Source organism: Felis catus, chromosome A2 (genome assembly GCF_018350175.1).
Source record: "Felis catus isolate Fca126 chromosome A2, F.catus_Fca126_mat1.0, whole genome shotgun sequence".
In the NCBI taxonomy this organism is placed as follows: Eukaryota; Metazoa; Chordata; class Mammalia; order Carnivora; family Felidae; genus Felis; species Felis catus.
Genome location: NC_058369.1, coordinates 120112821 through 120135662, shown reverse-complemented (window position 1 = coordinate 120135662; position 22842 = coordinate 120112821). Strand labels below are relative to the sequence as shown.

Here is a 22842-nt window from a genome sequence, read left to right as displayed (position 1 = left end):
ATCTGCAAATACTCTATGAATTATAACTAGATGATATGGATGGATAAAGACATAAATTACAAAAGACTATACATCAAATCACCAACAGTGATTATCTTTGGTTAGAATTTCCTTCTTTATATGCTTCTGTATTTTCTACGAGTTTTAAAGATGAGGAAACAATAAAGTTCTCTTTCAAATTTTTTAAAAAGAAAAGTAAGGGAATCCTTAAACGAGATATAATTAACATTTTCTTAAACATGTTTGTGCAAGCCAGCTAAAATTCATCTTGACTCAGAGAGGAACATACCAGCAAGGAGATTTTAGGACTGGTTGATTCCCCATGTTAAAACTCTGGAACCTTCCCTTCCTAGCTACTCTTTCAGGAAAAATAGATTCTCCTGTGTTCCTCTCTGGGGTGTTTTTCTCGCAAGGTCAGCTTTCAGGGGGAATTTAGAGGCAAGAGAAGTTACCAAGACCACTATTTTAAAAGGTGTGCTCTAATATTAAAATCCTAGAAGACACTGCCAAGTTGCCTGGGTGCTCGCTGGCTTAGAAAAGAGCCATAGGACTGCATAGAGGCAACAGCCATAAATGACACAACAGAAAAATGATGGCTGCTTGTTTGAGAAAATATGCACAGAATATGCCAAAAAGACTCCTACACTGGATGTTTTTCTGAATGAATTTAAGTCCTGTCGCATGAACTAACGTAATACTAGGAATCCCTATGCTTTGAGGACCTCATTCCAAATGCATCCACCACACTGCCTTTGCCATCGGCTGGTAGAAATACACAAGTCTTCAACTCTATTAAACACATTACATAATTATAACATCCTTTCACAAAGTTTCGGTGTTTGTTTCATCTTTGCCCAAGCACCGTTTTAGCTAACAGATTCCAGAATATCTCTCCCCAAAACAACTAGATGCAGTAACTTGGAATTAGAATCACTAAAAAAAATAATAATAACTCATCACTGTTTGTAGTCACGTAAACTGTGCAATGACTCTCCCTCCATTGCATTTAGATGAAATTGAAACCCCTAACCTGGCTCGCCACACCTCACGTCCAATGTCATCGCATAGCATTTGCCCCCTTGCCCACTACACTTGGGCTGTACACTGATCTTTCTTCCTTTTTCTCAACCATGGCAAGCTTATTCCCATAACACTAGGTTTCCTCTATACCTGTAATGCCCTCCCCCTTAATCTCCAAATGATGGAATCAGCTTTGTTTTCCAAGTGTAGGTTAAGGGTAATCAAGTGAATGGATGAGATACCAATCCTGTGAAATGACGAATTCAAATTAACGTATTTTTAATTTGGTACTCTTGCTTAGGAAAGACTGATCTTGGTTTACCACCAATATTTGGAAAGTGCCTTTCAAACGCTTTCCCGAAAAACTGAGAGGTTCTAAATATCCAAGCCTGAGCCAGTGCCAAAAGCAAAAGAACGAACCAGGATTCTTTATCGGTTACGAGTCAAAATCTAGAAGGCTCTAACATCACCTTCCCTTGTCTGCCCTAACTATCGTTTCTTAGGGGGATGGTGGTGCTTTTTTCCTCTATGTCTTTCATTTCAAATGGTGTCACATTATCAATGCCATAAATACAGCATTAACTCAAAGTGTCATTTACAAGTACTGTGGAGGAGGCAGTCTCTGACGTGTCCCCTAACGATCCCAGTCTTCTAATATACACGTGTGTAATCTCCTCTCCTGAGTCCAGGCTGGGCCTAGTGATTTGCTTCTAATGAACAGAATATGGCAAATGTGATGGGATGCCACTTCTGAGATAAGATTAGAAAGAAAGACTGTCATTTCTCACTTTCTCCCTCTTAGAACCCTTGCTTACTCTTGGCCAGATAAACAGCCAATAGCCATGTAATGAGCTTGGTGTGGAACTTCTGAGGCCTGCAAGAGCCATGTGAGTTTAGAAACAGATCTTCTCCGAGATGAGGCTCAAGGTGACTGTGGCTCTGGCCAACATCTTGGTTACAGCCTTGGTTACAGCCAAGAGCCATGTGAGTTTAGAAACAGATCTTCTCCGAGATGAGGCTCAAGGTGACTGTGGCTCTGGCCAACATCTTGGTTACAGCCTTGGTTACAGCCAAGAGCCATGTGAGTTTAGAAACAGATCTTCTCCGAGATGAGGCTCAAGGTGACTGTGGCTCTGGCCAACATCTTGGTTACAGCCTGAGCCAGGAGACCCAGCTAAGGAATAACCAGATTCCTGACCCACAGAAACTCTGAGTTAATAAATATATGCTGGGGAGGGGCCCCAATTTGTTACACAGAAATAGCTAACGAACACAACTGTTTATAACCCAAACTACATACCTCACATTTTCTTTCTTTTTGTTAGGACTATAGTGAAAGAAAATTGTAGCTCCCTAAATTGTAAGAATAAAATCTTAGGTTGTGTAGGGTTGGGGGATATTCAAAACTAGAAATAATTACTCAGGATTTAGTCCCAGAGGAAATAATAACTATATTCGGGACATCGATCATAATAGCCGTTCATAGTTTACATACCTTTTTTTTTTTCATTTTTTTTTCAACATTTATTTATTTTTGGGACAGAGAGAGACAGAGCATGAACGGGGGAGGGGCAGAGAGAGAGGGAGACACAGAATCGGAAACAGGCTCCGGGCTCTGAGCCATCAGCCCAGAGCCCGACGCGGGGCTCGAACCCACGGACCGCGAGATCGTGACCTGGCTGAAGTCGGACGCTTAACCGACTGCGCCACCCAGGCGCCCCTACATACCATTTTTAAACCTAATTGTGTTTTCACATTCATGGCCATTTACTCCTCTCGCAAAGGCTATGAAGAAAGTATTATTACAATCTCCATCTTACAGATGAGGGAACTGAGATTCAGAGGATTTTATGACCTCCACGAAGGCAAAGACCTCTCTCTCTTGTTCACCATGCTTCCCCAGGGCCTCACTCCATATAGATAATAGGAAGCACTGCAAATCTTCAACACATGTTTGTTGAGCAAATGCTTCACAATGTTATCTCTACAGATGGTGACCTTGTTTCATGAAGTTCCCCAAATGACACACACATCAATTAATTAATTTCTTTTTTTTTTTTATTTTTTAATGCTTATTTTTATTTTTGAGAGACACAGCATGAGCAGGGGAGGGGCAGAGAGAAGAGGGGGACACAGAATCCGAAGCAGGCTCCAGGCTCTGAGCTGTCGGCACTGAGCCTGATGCAAGGCTCAAACTCACCAGCCATGAGATCATGACCTGAGGCAAAGTCGGACGCTTAACTGACTGAACCACCCAGGCATCCCTCAATCAATTTCTATATAGACCAGTGTAACACACATATGTATTTATGGAACTGGTATATGTGTTTCTCAAACAACATGAGCACCTTTTCTCAAAGACAGTAAAGAGATCATTCTCTAATTTAATCCTGTTTTCCAGACAGTTCTACACTGTCAAAGACAAAGACCTAGAGCTCTTTTATGACCAAACAACCCTTTCTCAGGAAATCAAATCTCTGCCCTCACATATCATTTCCTATAATCTTCCCAAGGAGGCTGGAGACAACATACCTTTTCTAAGTCATCAAAGGAGGTCATCGGCCAGCTCAGATCCTCTCATCCCCCACCACATTCCCACCCCTCCCCTGCCACCCTTGTCTGCCCCCACCCCATAAACATGGCGATGCACATGGCAAGTAGGAAGTAATAGGTCTTGTCAAAGGTCACTATAAAATAACCTCAGGCAATGTTAGATACAGGTGTCCACAGAAATGCAACAGAGCTGCTGACAGGGAAACGGGAGGTAGAGGGATTTTGATTAGGAAGTTTATATAAGCCTTAAATTCCTCTTCTTTTGAAAGTTTCACAGGCCACCGATCATTCAATCTAACCACAGCCTACTCCTTCCTATTATCTACTAAGTGTTTTCACACACACACACACACACACACACACACCCCAAAAAACAAACAAACAAAAAAAACAGGGAGCCATTAAATAACCAATTAGCTATGTTTTAAGAAGGTAAGAAAATCGTTAGGTGTGATTACTCATGAAATTGTATGTTTACAAATAGAGGAACTACAATATATCATGTATAAAGTAATAAATTAATAACAGACATCCATTCATTCAGCAAATATCGAAGAAGTGTCTGCTATGTGCCAGGGCTAGATGTTGGGAAAATGGTAATAAACTAAACATGCATGAGAAGAATCCAGATTCTAGTGGGACATAATGGATTTCCCAATTTAAAAAAATTACAAATCACTTACAGAAAGACAAATCTGAAAATTGATAAATGCTAGGAAGGAAAGGTTCAGGGTAGCAGGAATATTTACAGGGGAACCCTAATATAGATTAGGGAGCCAAGGAAAAGCAACTGTCATCTTGGCAGGAACGGTCTAGGCAAAAGGACAGCATATGCAAAGGCCCTGTAGCTGAGAAGGGCTTAGTGCTTTCGAGGATCTGAAACTCCAGGGTGGTTGGGGCCCCCTGAGTGAGGGGCTGTGCGCGGTGAGATGAGGCGGGCCTATCTGATGCCAAGACTGTGCTCCTGACTCTAGAGCTGTAGCCCAACCTCCTTCCCGGAACACCAGACTCCGCATCCCGTATTACTGGAGATCTCACACATAACAGGCTCCCTGATGAGTTCCACTTCTCACCACCAAACCTGTTCCACAGGCCATCTTCCCCATCTCAGCTGATGCAACTCCATCCTCCCAATGCCTCAGGTCAAGAATTTTAGCATCCTCCCTGATATCTCCCTGACCCCCACCCCCAATCTGTCAGCAAGCCCGTTCAGCTTTACCTCCAAACTAAGCCAAATGCCTTCTCAGAGCCCACGATCATCTAGTCCAAGCTGCCATGGTCTCTTGCCTCCTAACACGTCTCGGCTGCCACCCTACCCTCTCCAAGTCCACTCTTCAGCTACAGAGGAGGTCTTTAGAAGTGATGGATTCTCTTCTCAAAACTCCCCAGGGGCTTCCTTCGTCGCTAAGATTAGCATCCAATGTTCACAGCATGGTCTGCAAGCCCACCCATCACATCCCACTCCTTCCTCACCATCTTCGTGTCTGCATCCTTCCTTGCAGCCCCTGGAACACACCAGGCCCCTTGCACGAGCAGATCCCTTTGCCTGCAAAGCGCCTTCTCCGGACCTCTGCAGGAAGGACCCCTCCCTCCAGCCTCTCTACTCACATGTCACCTTCTCAGAAAGGCCTTCCCTGACTACCCCACCTGAAGGAGAAAAGTGCACAGAGTACCACCCACCCAGTCTAATCTTTCCTTTTAGCACTCACTACTATATAACACGTTATATATTTACCTACTTGTATAGACATTTTGTCTGTTGGAAGAGTTCTAGCTAAAGAGAGCAAAGGCACACTTTTAATGATGCGCTTTGTTGGGCTACCACACGGTCATCTCCAGAAGTCTTTTTGTAATAAAATGACAAATTCCCAGGAAATAGGTTCACATCTTACCAAGATTTGAGAAGCAAGAGAAGAAGAGAGAATGTGGCTAGGCAGAGGGACAAGAAGGGCAGTGTTTGTGGAAGACAGATCAGTGTCTGGGGAGGAGGGAAGGCCTGAGTTCCTGTGACAGGCACTGCAGTGGAACAGAATGTGCTAAGAGGAAGAGGGGCAGAAATAAGAGGGATAGAAGTGAGGGTGAGGGTGTCCAAGACCGGCTTCGGCTCCGACACATTTTTGTCCAAACTCAAGCCTAAAGGAAGGTTTTTTTCAGCCAGCATAAGACGAAGGAGATTAAGGTCTTCAGAGTATATATTTCTCTTGCCAAAAGACACGGCATGTGGGTTTTTTTTTTTTTGTAATAATAATAAAAAATCCACAACAAACTTAAATGGCAAACAATAGGGGATGGTTAAGAAATTATGGTATAGCAGCTCAAGGGAATATGACACATAATCATCGTTTTGAAAACTATGTAGCAATATGAAGGAATGCCTGTGGTATAGTTTTAAGTGAAGGAAGCAGCATTTTAAAACGTGTCTATGTTCTGATTAAAACTATTTAAGAATTGTCATCTGGACCAGGTATGGAAAGGAATGTAAAAATGAAAAACCAATGATTCCTTAGGGTTGTGACATTCTCTGTGATTTACTCATTTCACTCCATTTTGGAAGTTCTGAAATATTATGACAACAGTTTCTTATGCTGTAGGGACATCTATCCATATACCTAAAGAAGCTCCCTAGGCTGGTCTTCCCAGGAAGACTCACCTCACCAGACATCATATATCTCCCTCTGGGGCACCTGGGTGGCTCAGTTGGCTGAACATCCGCCTCTTGATTTGTGTTCGTCTCACGTGAGATCAAGCTCCACCTTGGGCTCCATGCCGGGTTTGGAGTCTGCTTAAGATTTTCTTTACCCCTCCCTCTTCCCCTCCCCTGCTTGTGCTCTCTCTGTCTCTCTCTCTGCGCATCAAAGCAACAACAACAACAACAAACAAATATCTCCCTCTGGTCATAGGAAATTCACAAAAAAGAACAATATTCTAGTATCCCTATAATGAATTCACTCAAGATTAATTATCTACTCTGCGTAAGGACTAAATGCTAGTTTCAATGAGGGAAATCAAACTGATCAAGAGTCAATTCTTGCTGTTAAGGAGCTTATAAGCCAAGAGAAGGAATCTATGACAAATATGAAAATAACTATAATAGAAGATATTTTTTAATCATAAGAAACATTTTAAGAAAATACTATGGAACTGATGATGCATTTGCTTTTTATTTGGGGAGATCGGGAGATGAGTATTTGCATAGGCAACAGGTGAGGTGTTGCAGGGAAGGGGTGTGCTGGATAAGTACGGATGTTCCAGGGAAGGGGAGAGTCTCAACATGGCAGAGAGGCACTTAACACAAATGAGAGTTTATTATGGATCTGGTTTTAATATGGGGTATACATACAGGGATGCTGGCTGGGGTTGGCCTGGCAGGCGGGGACAGGTAAAACAGAAGGTGAAGACTCTTGAGCAGAGAAATGACACATTCAGAGCCATAGGGTAGAACGATTTATTTCATAGTCACAACGGAAAGAGTCTGAGCTCAGGGACGAGATAAAACAGTTCTAAACCCCAGTTCCTCCATTTATAGGTCACATTTCCTTTATCATGTTGATTGGTTTGTCCCTTACCCTCTGAGCCTCACTTTCCTTATCTATAAAAAGGGGTAAGTCCGGCTCCTGGGTAGCTTTGTTATGAAGGCTGACATAGTAGGTCAAAACAGCAGGCTCAATAAAGACTCGATAAATAATTCTGTTCCCCTTAATTCTCGGTTCCGAGAAGGAAGTGAATGAGAAAGAGACAGGCAGAACAACAAAAATCACAGGACATTGTTCAATGGGGTCTGGAAGACTTGGCAATGACATGTTTGTGATGGCCAAGGGAAAAGGAGAAGTCAGCAACTGTCATGAAGGTTCAAGCTGAGGACCCAGAGGACAACAGTGGCCTCTGCTGAAATGGATGTGTCAGAAGAAGAAATGCGACGAAGATTAGTTCCTGTTGGACCAATCAGAAATTTAAGGAGCAGGAGCAGTCCATCTAGGACGAAATGGCCAGGGTGAACCTAGAAATTAGGGCTCCTGGCCCAGAAGAGAGATATGGGCTGCAGACACATGGAGTATGCTGTAAGATTTTCAGTCATTGACCATTCCTACTTCGAAGATCTGCAATGCTCCTATCAACCTTTCTCCACTGCCCCTCTTGGTATGTTCATCCCAAATATGTAGAGAAGTTATTAGATCAAAATATTCTATTTGGCATATAACCTAATTAAATTTAGCATCCTATATTTTTCCCTATGATGTGTGACATTTTTTAACAGCTTTCTTGACATACAATTTCTATACCACGTAATTCACCCGCTTAAAGTGTACAATTCCAATAGCCTGAGAATATTCACAGATTTGTGCAAAGAGCACCACAGTCCATTTTAAAACATTTTCATCATCTCAGGAAGAAACCACACATCCCTCAGTGGTTCCCAAGTCCCCAGCCCCACCTTCAGCCCTAGCAACCACTAATCTACCTTCTCCCTCCCTGGATTTGGCTATTCTGGACCTTTCATATATGTGGAACCATACAATACGCAGTCCTTTCTGTCCGACACTTTTTCTTAGCATAATGTTTTTAAGGTTCATGAATGCCGTAGCAAAGGTCAGTATTTCTTTTTATAAACATAATTTGCCAATATACGCATAGACCAACTTATTTATTCATTCATCAGTTGATGGACTTTGGGTTATTTCCGTATTTTGGCTATTGTGAATAGCACTGCTATGAACATTCACGTACAAGTTATTGTATGGACATCTATTTTAATTTCTCTTAGGTGTAGACCTAGGAATGGAACTGCTGGGTCACAGGCTCATGTTTAACTTTTTAAGGAACTGCCAAATTGTTTTCCAAAGTGGCTATGCCATTAGACAATCCCACCAACAATGTATGGAAGTTCCAATTTCTCCACTTCCTAATCAAAACTTGTTATTGTGCGTCTTTTTTATTATCGTTATCCTGCAGAGTAGGAAGAGACAACTCACTAGGGTCTTGATTTGCATTTTCTAGTAACTAGTGATGTTGAACATCCCTTTTGTATGCTTATTGGTCATCTGCATATCTTCTTTGTAGAAAGGCTATTTCAGACCCTTTGCCCATTTTAACTGGATTGTTATTTATTATGCTATATTTTTAAAACACAGAATTTTGTCTTTTGCGCTTTCACTGCGTAAAACAGAGGTAGCACATAGGCATAAATTATTCATCAACAACTATAAAAGCTTAATTTTTTTTGCCCTGCATGGAAACATCTATGTTCAACCTGTGGTGTGTGTGTGTGTGTGTGTGTGTGTGTGTGTGTGTGTGTGTTGTGTATGGGAAGTGGTGGCTATTGTTCTTATAAGTAAATGTTACCACATCAAAACAATGATTGTTAAACCTGTCAGGGGGACAAACTAATTATATTTAATTCTTTGTTTTCAATGTTAAAACTTGGTGTTGCTCTTTCACAAGCTGGGAAGACAAATTCAAGGCCAAACCAAGGACAATGCCTGTATTAGCGAATTCAGTAATCGGGGCAATATGTATATATCTATTTCAAAGCATAGCCTTGTTTTGCTGGCTTTGTCCATACCTGGTAATGTATGTACCCTCAACTCTAAAGACTTATTCCAAGCTTTTCTGGGGATCCATCAGAAGTTTATGCTTAATATGTGCTAAAAAAATGTCTGGTTATGAGCCATGTCACTCCAAACCTACCGGCTCCCGTAGGGTCCCACTACTACCTGCCCTGGGTGCTGTCTTCTTGATAGGTTTACCTACTCTTACAGGTTGAACTGTGCTCCCCCCAAATCTCCAGTACCCTGAAATGTGATCTTATTTGGAAATAAACTCTTTACAGAGGTAATCAAGTTAAAATGAGGTCCTTAGAGTGGGCCCTAATCCAATAGGACTGGTGTCCTTATAAAAAGGAGAAATTCACACACAGAGACAGAAGGGCACAGGAGGAAGATGATGTGAAGAGATACAAAAAAGAACACATCCATCTATGAGCCGAACTGAGACACTTAGAAACATTTCCCCTCACAGCCCTCAAAAGGAACCAACCCTACTGACACCGTGACTTTAGAATTCTCGAAAATAAATTTCTGAAAGCCACTCGGTCTGTGGTGCTTTGTTAACAGCGGCCATAGGAAACGAATATGTGTAGCTGTGCACTGGACCCTGCTGGGGCCTCAGCTGTGGTTGCTTTGGGAGGTGGCTGCCTCTCTCTTCGGAGAGGCTACTCTCTGATATAAATTATCAAAACTGCACTGCCTATAACCCAATGACCAACTGTGCCACCGTTTGTAGTTACAGTTGCTCTTGGAATGTCTAGTCACAGCTATTTTCTGCTCTCCATCAAGGACTCGGACTCAAGTCCAAGGCAGAAACCCTCCAGTCCTCTACTGCCACAAAGGACAATCCAGTCTTCCATACCGGGTCAATCTTATCCCGCCAGGCTCCCTCTCTCCTTAGGATGAGTAGGGACTCTTCCCTCCCCTCATCTTTCAGAAATCAATCCCCTAGTCATATTGATAAAAACCATCTCTTCAATGGTTTTTAAATCTGGCACCATTGTAGCTAAGCCACCATCACCTCTTGCCTGGACAACCACACTAACCCCCTGACTGGGCTTCCTGCCTCCAGGCTTGCATGCTCACAATACTCTATCGCAGAGACCTTTTTGGTGTCTGTCCTACGGGTAAGTTCTGGGAGGAGAGGGACTCTGGTTTTGATCACGTATCCCCAGTTCTTGGTGCGTAACGGGTGCTCGGTAAATATCTAATAAAGGAAGGGTAAAATGGAAAGAGAGAGGAAGGGAGGAAGGAAGCCAGGGACGGAGGGAGGGAAGTGTGGGCTTATACGCCCTTACATAAACTACAAGTCTATCTCTTCATTTCAGCAGATCCTTGCACTGAGAAAGGCAACCAAGTCAATACAAACAGAAACCTTCAAATAATCCCAAATGGTGTGGTTTTCAAATGAAATGACACGGCTTTCTATACACAGGGCCCATCAAGATGCAAGCCAGTCTCCAAAAAAAAAAAAAAAAAAAGGCATTTAGGGCTATGCGACTAGCGGTTGTCTTCCCTGGATTATCCTATGTATTAGAATCGCATTACACACCTGTCACCTCTCTGCATCGATCAGAAACACACGAGTCCTCTTTAAATGTTTGCTCTTCCCACTGAGGCACTAAAGCTGCTACACCTAACTTTGAAAAAGTGGTCCACGCGTTCTATTTCTCCATCTGGAGAATGGGTACATGCAAACCCTATCCCTCCCCCCCCCTTTTTTTTAATCGTGTTAAAGTACACACGACAAAGAATTTACTATTAACTATTTTTAAGTGTATCCTTCCGTAGTGGCAGTAAGACTTACACCGTTACGCAACCAGTCCCCAGAATCCCCCCTTTTTTTGAAACAAACATTAAATAACTAAAAACCACGTAGAGGAACATAAGACTTCCTACACAGACCCTCCTAAAATATCTGCTAAATGTTAAATAAAGATACAGCATCCCATGTGCAACCTTCCTTTTAAAGATACTGTAGTTGTTGTGCTTTACGGGGGGGGAAAAAGGCACATTTCCTCGAAAGGGTAAAAATGACCCTTGGGTGAAAGGGTTAACCTGTCTGTCTTAAGGCTGTCCCTTCCAAAGGGCATGTCAAATAATGACATGCAGTTTTTTTCTCCCTGATTTCTGTGAGTGCTTCTAAGGCACGTGAAAAAAAAACCAAAAAAAAAAAAAAAGGTACATCTTTGCCAGTGCTGCCTCCCTTCAATGAGCAGACATCACTGTTTTGTTTTGTTTTGTTTTTTTTAATGTTTTGAATGATTGGGAGATTAGCATGGGTATTTAACAAAAAGCGCAATTTCAAATTACATGCTTCTTCATGGTGCCAAAACTCTGCGCACCGTCATCTGCGATGACGTCCACCGGCACGGCATTAAGAATGGTGGTCGTTAGTCATCTGGCTTTGCAAAAGCTGGAAGACGAAATTGTAAACAGCGTGTGCTGGGACAGGCCATATTAGAAAAGAGGAGTGTCTTAAATATGGTTTCAATTTTTTTTTTTTAACCTCGCAATACCTTTTAATCAACCATGCGTGTGTCTAAATCAATGTGACCCATAGATACTTGCTCAAAAGGGGAACAATTTATCCGTGGGCATCCCAAGAAAGACGATAATCACCTCCTGGTCCGCCCTGGCAGAGGTTTTTATTTATATACAAGCTTGACCACCATAACCACATATATGTGTGGATATTAGAGTTGTTTTCACGTTAGTAGAATGCCTAGAAAAAGATCCTAGTGCCCCTCCCTGGCACTAGTCACAGATTGCACTATTAATCACGGCTTGTATCTCATGCATGAAAGACCTAGAGGTGCAGACAGAAACTGCACATGGCTAAGTCCAACCCCAGTCATTACTGGGAGAAAACAAATGCCAAATACCCAAAAGCAGATGACTCAGGCCAAGTGTGAAGACAGTACACTGGTAAAACAAGAGCTAAAATGTTTTACTCAAGATAATTCAGGAGCTATCTGTCTTGCTTAGTGAATGAATACCCAAAACCCTTTACTTTCAATCCCCAAAAGAGTTGAACAACTGACATCTTTAATCTCACCCTCCTTCCACAAAGTCCTCGAAAGTCAATCACAAATTAGCCTTAGAGGAAAGTTTCCCTAGATACCACTGAAAACACGGGTTTGTAACAGATGTCTCCGTGCAACTTTCAGAATAGGTCTCATGTGAAGAGGCTGATATACCCAAATGTATTTGTTAATCAGTCCAGGTACACGCAGCCTGGAGCTGGGAAGCAAAAGTTATTAGCAGAGACATCATTTAAGTACAAGTAACGCATGCAAAAGCATCAGGAAAAAAAAAAAAAGTTACTTGTAAACTCAAAGACAAATGCAATCATACACACAATTGGCAAATCGCCACCTGGAAACCACCCAGAACAGTGCTTATCTTTAGGTACTAATAAATGGGAGTGCTTGCCTCACCCCCTTCTAATGAATGAACACGATGCCCCGCCTTGTCAATCCTTCAGTTTCTTCTAATGAAAGGAGGGTAAAATTTTCCTGATGAATGGAATGACCTGACAGAAAACACAAATACTATCATCACAAAATGTAGAGGAAACGCGCCAGTTTGTACCAAAAATGGTTGTAAGTCATGTTTAGAAAGCACGTGGCCACATAGACACGTACTTGGAAACACACTGCTATGCAGGGGATAAGGAGAGAGGTTTGGGGTGGAATGACTCACGAATTCGGGAATGCAGAGGTTTTCAGCAGCACCAAGTCACAAGAGACCGTCCCTGAGATCTCTCCTCCCCTCCACAAACAATACTCGTTGTTGACTTGGAAAGAAGATGGGTGAGGAGTGTGGAAAACATTGTTTTTAATTTTGGGTTCTTTGCGTCCCTTAGTGAACGCACAAACTGACACGCCGTTAAACATTTATCAAAAGAGAACACGCTGATGTGCCTTGGGAAATACTGATTCTTCTAATACTTTAAAGGATGGCAACTAGAAAGAACTGTTACTAACTTCTGGACGTGAGCAAAGGGCAAGTTTGGTCTCTGCAATGACACAAAGCTTATTTAAAAGCTTAGAGGAAAACACAAGGGGACCCAGCTGTCTCAAACGAAGTAAGATTCTCCCTCCAGAAAGAGCTAAAGGAGAGGAGTAGCTGAGGCAAAGAAGTAAGCTGGCAAAACCACTGAAATGTGGTGATCTTGGCCTTCTCCAAAATGGAGGATTTCTAAGAGGCTGCATGCAAACCCAATCGTTAATATTTTGGGGAAAGAAAACCATTTAAGATATTTGAAACTCCTACAAAACTGAGTTCATCTGTGGCCCAAAGAATCCTCTTCTAAATTATTCAATCTGTACATTTTAATGTGTTTATTTTTGAGAGAGAGACAGAGACAGAGCATGAGAGGGGGAGGGGGAGAGAGAGACAGAGACAGACAGAGACACAGAATCCAAAACACACTCCGGGCTCTGAGCTGTCAGCGCAGAGCCCGATGCAGGGTTCAAACTCAGGAGCTGTGAGACCACGACCTGAGCCCAAGTCGGACGCCCAACTGACTGAGCCAGCCAGGCGCCCCTGGACGTTTTAATTTTTATTGATTATATCTCCTTAAATATGTTTTGGCACGTGCCTACAACAACTACCGGTTAATTTCAAACTCTGAATGCTTTACTGCAGTCCCTTTCCGTCAATAGATCATAGAATATGAGAACAAAAGACACCGTGGAGATCAGATAGAATTGCAGGTCCCAAACCTGGCCACACTTTAGAAACACTTTGGGAGCTTTTAAAAAATACAAAGGCCCAGGCCCCCACCCAAAAACCGATCAAATCAGAATCGGGGGTGGGGAATAGGTATTGGCCTTTGTTTTATAAACTCCACGGGTGGTTCTGTTGGGCTGCCAGATGAAGAACCATTGAAGCAGAGTCCAGATTCGCATTGCCTGACACCATTGTCACTTGATGACATGTGCCTGCAGAGCACTTGAACTGTGACTGGTCTGAACTGAGATGCGTGACCAATAACCAGATTTCAAAGATTCAGTACCAATAGCAACAACAAAAGCGCAAAATATCTCATCAACATTTTCATATTGATTATACGCTGAAATGATAGTATCTCGGATATACTGGATTAAATTAAATGTTATTAAAAAATTAACCGTTGCTTGGGGCGCCTGGGTGGCTCAGCGGGTTAAAGAGCCAACTCTTTGATATCAGCTCAGGTCGAGATATCGCAGTGGTGAGATCTAGCCAAAGTAGGGCTCTGTGCTCAGCGTGGAGCCTGCTTAGCTCTGCCCCCACCCCCGCCCCCCACCCAGCCTCCCCTGCGCATGTGTGTGTGCACTCTCTCTCAAAATATATAAATGAATTTTTTAAAATTCCCTGTTTCTTTTTGCCTCTTTAATGTGGCTACTAGAACATTTTAATTACATAGGTGGCTTGTATTTATGGTTCCCACTGTTGGACGCAGCTGGTCAAAACTAACACTCTTTTCTCACAAACAGAGAAACTGAGGCAGAGAAGCATAATGAATTGAAGGCAGCACTTAGGGGATTCCCTCTTCCAGTGTCAGGCTTTTCCTGTTGCCATAAACCATACTGTTTGGCAGAGTTATGGCAGGGCCTTTGAGCCATCCATCGGATTTCAAATCTTTCTCGCTTTTGTCTTGCTAATCATCTCTTCTAAGATTTGATATGAAAATCTACTTCGCTTATGGAAAAATGTTCCCTCTCCCATTCTACACACACTTGTGACCTGGTATTGCAGGGTTACTCTGGAAGCAGAGTCACCAGAACGGATACTCAAAAATAAATCTAGAAAAACATTAGCATAAGAAAAATGCAGAGAATGGACCATTAAGGCTTTTAAGATGTAGATAGTTGAGCTCTAGCTTGGGAAGGTCTCACCATTACCATGTGGTAGTTTAATAAATAACCGGCATTCTGAAAGCCATCTTCAACACAGCCGGCAGTCCCTGCTCAGAAGTGAGCAGTTTGAGAATTGAGCATATTCTCTTTCCTCCCAGAAGGCAGTGTTTTTCTGGACAAGGCTGTCATTGCAGGAAGGCAAATCAGGCTGTTCATAATGGTATGCCACAGCATACCTAGGTACCCTGGTGGAAACAGATTTGATCCTCAATGCCTTCTATCCTCTGGTGCACAGATCAGTACCTGGTCATTCAGAGGCCAAACAGCGTCGTCGCTTACTTAAGAGAAGAAGATCTTGTTTTGATAAAGTGATAGGCCCCTACCAGGCCTGGCAAATGGAGCTAAATGTATTTCTTCTTATAATCAGCTAATTCAAGCAAAAACAAAGATGTTTTTTGTTGCATGTGGTTTTCCCCCTTGGGAAGCCAGCAGAGAGAATTGCATAAAATTGGCTGAAAAGTGTTGTATTTGAGGAATCATGCAACACAGGGGCTCCTCAGTGTAATAAAAGAATAAAAGAGACCTGAATTCTGATATAAAGTGTTCATGCAAAGAGCTGGAAAGGAAACCTACGGGTCAAGCCAAATAACACATACAGTGGATGCATTCAAGATTTCTATTGAGATATTCTTGTTCCCCATCCTAAATACAGCATAACCTAAATGTCATCTTAAATCAGATGTGTGGTGCTCTGGAGCCCCCTATGTTGCATGCGTGATTTCTATTAGCTGTGATTAGTCAAGTTTTGCCAGTCAAACCTCAAAGAGCATACTTCTAGACGCAACTCACTTCTGATGTAATATTCACCTCCAAGTACTCTCGTATACTTCTAGACGCAACTCACTTCTGATGTAATATTCACCTCCAAGTACTCTCGTATACTTCTAGACGCAACTCACTTCTGATGTAATATTCACCTCCAAGTACTCTCCTATACTTCTAGACGCAACTCACTTCTGATGTAATATTCACCTCCAAGTACTCTCGTATACTTCTAGACGCAACTCACTTCTGATGTAATATTCACCTCCAAGTACTCTCCTATACTTCTAGACGCAACTCACTTCTGATGTAATATTCACCTCCAAGTACTCTCGTATATACCAACCTGGAAAGATAATATATTAGAGAGAGGTTCTGGGCAAAAGTACATCTTCCAGAATGAAAATAGCACTCGTGGCTCTATTCGACAGAAAGAAAGATTATTTAACTTTAAATAATTGCTCGGATCCCTTCTTCAAAGGTGATAAAGGAAAAAAGGAAGTGACAAAAGTGACTGCCTTATTCTAAAATGGTCTTTTGGACCATCTTTAAGTTCTGCCTGGTTTTTAGTCTCAAATCAAATCGGGAGGGTACAGTTTAACAGGGCATGTCTAATAATAACGGTGAAATGAGAAGAATGGTTTTCCAATAAGGAGGTCAATGTGAAAAAAAAATGAACGTTACAGATCTATCAGAATAAACAGGATAGAAACTACAGTTTTTACAGTCAGGGCATTCATTCAAAATATCTGATAAAAAAAAAAAAGTTGTCTTTGAAAGGTTACGGATCAAAAGGCTTAAAAAGAGCACAGTATCCAAAGCCATAGGTAATGTTTCATTCATGACCAGGGTATTTATGGCGGCCTGGCTCATGGAAAGAGAACTCGGCCCGGAGGCAGGGACTCTGCTCGTAGGCTCGGTTTGGTACTCTCGAGCTCTGGGCTTCGGTGAGCCCAGGGACCAGGCCTTAGGTTCTCCCCCGAGGAGAGGAGTGATGAGGTTGGTCTGTCAGTGAGAAGGCCTCCCCAGCTCCAGCTCTCTATACGCCACAACAAGCCTTTCTATCTCACCATCAGCATCCTTGGTCCAGAAGGCATTCTTACTCTCCAAGGTTAGTTCAAGCCAAATGCCAACATGGTAGTTTTCAATCCTGGTTCATTTTTGGGTGGAGATTAGAAATGTAAACCTTGAAGAAAGAGAAGGAAGCGACTACAATATGTGTTTTTAAAGTGTTAAGTCGATTCTGATCAATTTCTCAGAACACAGAAAGAAGCAACAGTGTGAGCTTCAAGGAAAGAAACACAAGAATGCCAAAATAGCATGCATTCAGACATTTACCCAAACTTTCTAAATTTTATTCTGAAAGTCCCAGAGCCTCAAGATGAGCTTCAAAAACTTTACTCTCGTTTCTGGCATACGGTTATCACTACCTGAAAATTTATAAAAGCCCTCTCTCTCTCTTTTTCTCTTATGTTAAATCCATGATTTGGGATTCCCAACAATGGAATACTAATGGATCCTCAAAATCACGAATTGCCGATCTTTTCCTAATTATAAAGTGCAAGAACTTTTTAGGGAAAACATTAAACATGATGTCACTTTTAAAGTGTCAGAGTTTCTATTTAAAGCAATGTCACAAAGCAGATAGCTTATTTAGTTTACAAATAGCGATACACAAAGGTTCTTTAAGTCTGCTTAGCATATCCAATAGTGCTTCTTTCTCACACTTAAATGTTTAAGGCTATTGCCTCCCAGTTTATTACCTTATCTCAACTGCATAATGTTCTTAAATAGCATTCAGAGAGATAGTACTAGATTTAAATTTTTAAACACTAATTTATAAAAAGCATTGGTAGATTCCCATAATACAGCTGGTAGTCAAACTGGACAAGATAATGAATTGACTGAGATCATTGTTCCATCTTCATCCAAGAAAGCTGCCTCTAAAAAAGGATCTTAAATTGCTGTAGAAATCCAATTTGTAAGAAGCAAAAGAAGCGTATAGATGGGAAACACCAGCCATGATCACATTAATTTTGTGACTAACAGCACTGCTTTGAAGTGAAGAAGGAGAAAAAAAGATGACAAACATAATAAGTCCACTCAGATCCCCAATTTTAATCTAACCACGCAAGCAGAAGAAAACCAACTACAAAGTTCACGTCTTGAGGATACAGCAAACATCACCTTCCCACAGAACAATTTTCAGCTTAATAAGAAATTAACTCCAATGCGAAGGAAATACTATAGGACAGTGATGTACCGTTGCTAAAAGGCAAATTAGTAAGAAATCAGGAGACCAGGAACTTGACATTGGTACAAATAGCAAGGAAAGTCCATGATTAATTGGTTTTGAATCTGCAGGTGTGGGAACCTGACAGTTAGTTGTATGAAAATCTTCAATCTACTGTAATTGAAAAGCTATACAGGAAAAGTCTCTCTGGCAAACTACCATTCAATTAACCTCCTATTCAAATAAAAGCTGCAATGTCACAGAGGAGTTTCCATGCTTTTATGGGAACGTTCTAATAAACTCTCTACTTATGTAGAAACTATATAGGGTCACAACTGACTTCTTATTGACAGGCAGTTTATGGATATCAGCAATTTACATTCAGAAACAGCTTGAAGATATATCAATTGAGCAAACATGCTTATCCTCAGTCAAGTTGAAAAATACAAGTTGTTACGCATCAGTTAGGATTTTAAAATAACAGGTTTATATGAAATGCTACAAGCAAAGGAAAATGAGGACATTTACAGGGAAGCGCAAGCGAGTTCTATTATTTTCTTTTTAAGTTTTAAAACTAAAGTAATAGCGTAATAGCTGATATTCAATCAACAGCATCCTATTTCAAAGGGAATACGTATCTAGGTTTGTATGTGGGAACTGGTTTTTTTTGTTGTTTTATTTCCATTTTTAGGTTTCTTTTTTAAAAACGCCTTCCTTATTAAAACTTAAGTACTTATTAAAGTGATTCATGAAGGCCCATGGAAAAAGGAATTTTTACCTGACACATTATTTAACATGCTTCATAGCAGTTAGAACCTACTGCAGTTCACATGCTCATGAACATTATTTTACCCGGGAAATAATGGTCTTATTCACACACACACACACACATGCACACGCACGCACACACACACACACACACCTTCCACACAAAATGCTATACCAAGTCCCAGGAAACTGACAAAGGCAATATTAAAATTCAGTGTGAAGTAAGAATTCCATTTCTGCATTTCATCTATGAAGATACAGGACCGGCCTCATTTAACCAACTGCAAAGTTCCTTTCTGCTTCATAAGCATAAGAAACATCATCTTACCATTATCTGTAGAATAAAATCAGCAACGTGTTGCTTCCTGCAGTCACCAAATCAGGTTTTTTTCCTTCCTTTCTTTCTAGTAACTTCTTTTTCACCAGCAAGATTAGGAAGAAAATAAAGCTTTGAGGATTTGCCTCAGAATATCAGACCACAGATTGTGAAACTAGCTCTTAGTCAAAAAGAAGAAGAAGAGGAGGAGGAGGAGGAGGAGGAGGAGGAGCAGGTCTGCTATTTTACAATCACTTCTGCAATCCAGGGGTACCTCCTGGCCTCCGGTACCTCCTTTCCTCCCTCGTTCGCTAAGTTTCTTTTAGTAATGAGACTAATTTTTCCAGTAGCCTTGAACTCCCCCGATTTGACTGACATGGAAAATGTGACTAAAAACTTGTAGAACTGTCTAGCCTCCAAGCCTACACAGAATCAACTTTGTTGGAAGTGTGGAAGAACCCCTCGCAAGCAGCTACTTGCTCCTTGCGACTCCTGCACTCCACCGCACACAACACCAAATAACAGTGCGCCATCTAGCTAGCAAGTTGCAGTCTCCATTCTAGAAGGGGGGACGGACACCTTCAAACCCTGGGAGTTAAGAACTTGTCAGGGTTCAGCTGCTCTGAAGGTCCAATTGTTTATTTAAATAAAAAAAAAATATCGCTACTGAGATAATCCACATCGAGTGGATATGGGAAAATTTAGGTTATAATGGCACTACAAACTTTTACATCTAACTTTGATTTACAAGATAAAAGCAAGTTTTAAATTAAAAGGGCTTTCTGTTAATAGAGCTTATTATTCTGAAGACGGGGAATGATTTTCTTCGAAAGTTGTCCCTGGGTGCATGCCTATTATCTTTGCTTTTCCCCTTCCACTAATGAGCATTTATCTAAAGAGCCTGTTAATCCTCTGATGTGTGCTTCTGGTCAGAGGTAACAGTTTGAATAAAACCACTAATCACTGATCACTAAATCACTGATCATTAATCACACTCTCCAGTGCTGGTGACCGGGCCATTTTTTCCTTGAGGTCTATACATCACAAACAAGAAGTTTCACATTTTAGATGCACATGTATTCTGCCGGGGTTATACTATTTCATCTCTAGAGGTGAATAAATAATAAATACGGCCGCAAACTTGGGGAAGGATGTCAATTAGACCCCAGACACAAGTTTCACAACTGCCTTCCCCGCAGCATGGCTGCTTGAAGAAAGTAGATCTGATTATAATAAAACATGTGTGTTCTTCAAGAAATTCCCACATACTCGGAATATAAATGTTCCTCAATTTAGCTTCCGCCAACTTCAAATCAGAGAGCACCCAGATCCTCTGCGCCGCTCAATCCAAAACTCTGTCAGGAGGTCTTTTTATTTGATTTCTGCTGCTTACACACACACACACACACACACACACACACACACACACACCCTCCCCCACCACCAGTTCTTTTTACTTTTATCCCTTAAACGCGTCACACGCAGTGTTTTCACTTCAACTGCCAGATACTAAGATTCTGACTCAATTCAGTGACTTATGTATTTAGATTTCCTCTTCAAATATAGAAACTTAAGGTTAAGAGAAAGAAAAGCATCCACCAGTTTATTGTGAGGTACTTCGGGTTCAGTGACTCACATTCCCTCGCTTTGTAAACGAAACGTTTAACTCTTGATTCGTTCAGCTAAATTTGATTTAGTCAGCACCCTCACTTCTTGGCCTTCCCTCTTCCGCTAAACGGTTGGAGGAAGGCGCTACGTAAAATTAAGTACTTTATTTGCAGTGAGTGTGTGGTTTTCCTAAGTCACCACAGGGACGTAGTATTATCCTAACGACTCTAAACATTTCTTGAGATGCCTTTTCTATCAGGACAGAGCAGTTGCGCCTTGGGGAAGAGGGCTCGCTGGTGCCTTCCTTAAATAACAGAAAGGGGCAGATTGCGTGTGCGGCGATCAGGTACTGTGCTCCCTTCAGACCCCAGAAGCTCTTACCGCACTCTGGGGACAGTGATCGCCCCGGGGAAAGCAGTAGAAGGCAGAGGCGGAGCCAGAGTGATAACGGTGTGGGCGGGGGAGGGGGCAGAGAAGGAGGGGTACCGGAGGAGAGGGCAATAAAGATGCCCAGGGAATGGGCGACTGTACGAGTCTGCTGGGGGAGGTGGGGGGGGGGGGTTGGAAAAGCAGAGTTGCTTTGTCAGCATTTCTAAACCCCGAACTCTTGAGTATCTGAAGCTGTTAATCAAACACTTACTGGCCTGCAGAATGACGTAATGGACCTGTATCCAGCCTTTATTCCTTGACACATGTCAGAGAGGGAGGGAAAAATAAAAATCGCACACACTCTGAGGACTCTGACAACGCCACCTACAAGCAACCCACTCCAGTTCCTGGCCTTGAATGAGCATCAAGTGGGGGGTGGCACCCGTTCAGGGAAAGTTGGGGACGGGGTGGACAAGGTCTGGGGCTTTATCTACCGGATACTCCCTCCCCCAGGAAGTAATTCTATGGCAAAGAAGAAGCGCGATGCAGCTGCCGGGAGAAAACGTGTCCTTGGTTCCTTCGCGCCTCTTTGCCCCTCTAAGAACTTCATGAAAAGTTTAAGTGGTTGCGTGGAGAAATCTGCAGGAGAGGAAGGCTCCGCCGCCGGGTCCCGGGAACTGCCACCGCGCTGCCGCGGCAAAACCCGGAGCTGTCATTTGGGGCAGCGGCGGGGAAGAGGTAATGATGCCAGCGAGAACCGGACGGAGGCAGGAGACGACTGCAGGAGTGAAAGCGAACAGAGCCGCGCCACTCTCGAGCCTTCCGCGCCTGGGGCGAAAGCCAAGTGCCCTTCAAGGGCCACGTCCCCTCCCCGGGCGCGCGCGCCCACCAGCTGCGGCGGGCCGCCCTGCGGGAGAGGTGGCAGCAGCAGGCTCGGCACCGGGAGGGAGCGAGCGCCCCGCGCGCCCGCCCGCCCCCTAGGTGACCCGGCGTCCTCGCCGCGCCCGCTGGAAGTTTGCAAACTTTCTCCGGGGGTTCCGCCGCATCACCGGGAAGTTGGGGACGCGGGGGGAGGTTCCTGGCTCGCCGTCTCCGCTGCCACCGCCGCTGCCTCCGCTCGACCGCACTTCTGGAGGGTTCCGCACCTTGCCAGGTCTCTGGAGGCAAACACACACCCCCGATTCATAACTGTTCCCCGTGTCAGGGAAACACACGCGCGTTCCCACACACGCACCACGCCGGGGAAGACACGGCGCTCGCTCCACGTTAGCATCCCTCCAGTCGCACGGCGCGGCGGCCACTGAGACGCGCTCCAGAACCGACACGGCGTGGGGTCTCTGGGGTGGCCTCAGGACACAACAGAATTCCACAGTCCACCAGCATTTGGGGCCGGACTTCCCTCTGGTCCGCCAAAGTGTTTACAAACACAGATCACCCTCCAAAAAAAAAAAAAAAATGCATCGCATCTTCCCTACGCCTTGCCCTGTGACCTGCCCACTGGACCAAGTAATCTCGCGGCTGCTGCCGAGAACCAACCCCTGCAAACCAAGTACGCTCCCGAGATGGCTCCCGCGGCAAGTGCAACAAAAGTAGCTAAATGCAAAAGCCCCAGAAGTGGCCGAGCCGTATTTTTAGGAACTTACCAAACAAGTGTGGAGAAGGCAAGAGCGGAGCCCGGGTGAAGGGACCACGTTGGACTGAGCAAAGATTACAATACATTCTATTTAGAGTGCATTACATCACCCCCCCGGTGACGTCACGTGG

At 43.1% G+C, this 22842-nt stretch overlaps 1 protein-coding gene across 7 annotated transcripts in view; it reads right to left on the bottom strand.

Annotated features, from left to right (window-relative positions):
- The window catches only part of CREB5 (cAMP responsive element binding protein 5), a 495995-nt gene that overhangs the window by 383829 nt on the left and 89324 nt on the right, over positions 1-22842 (bottom strand). For 4 of the 7 annotated variants that reach the window (XM_019825627.3, XM_045052535.1, XM_045052537.1 and 1 more), the window contains exon 1: positions 19114-21320. The exons of 2 other annotated variants lie outside the window; for them this stretch is intronic. In XM_019825627.3, coding sequence (XP_019681186.1) covers positions 19114-19116 — 3 coding nt within the window. In that variant the 5' untranslated portion in view covers positions 19117-21320. Of the gene's footprint in view, positions 1-19113; positions 21321-22721; positions 22833-22842 lie in introns of those variants that run through there. One more of the 7 variants, XM_006929280.5, reaches the window with a different exon arrangement.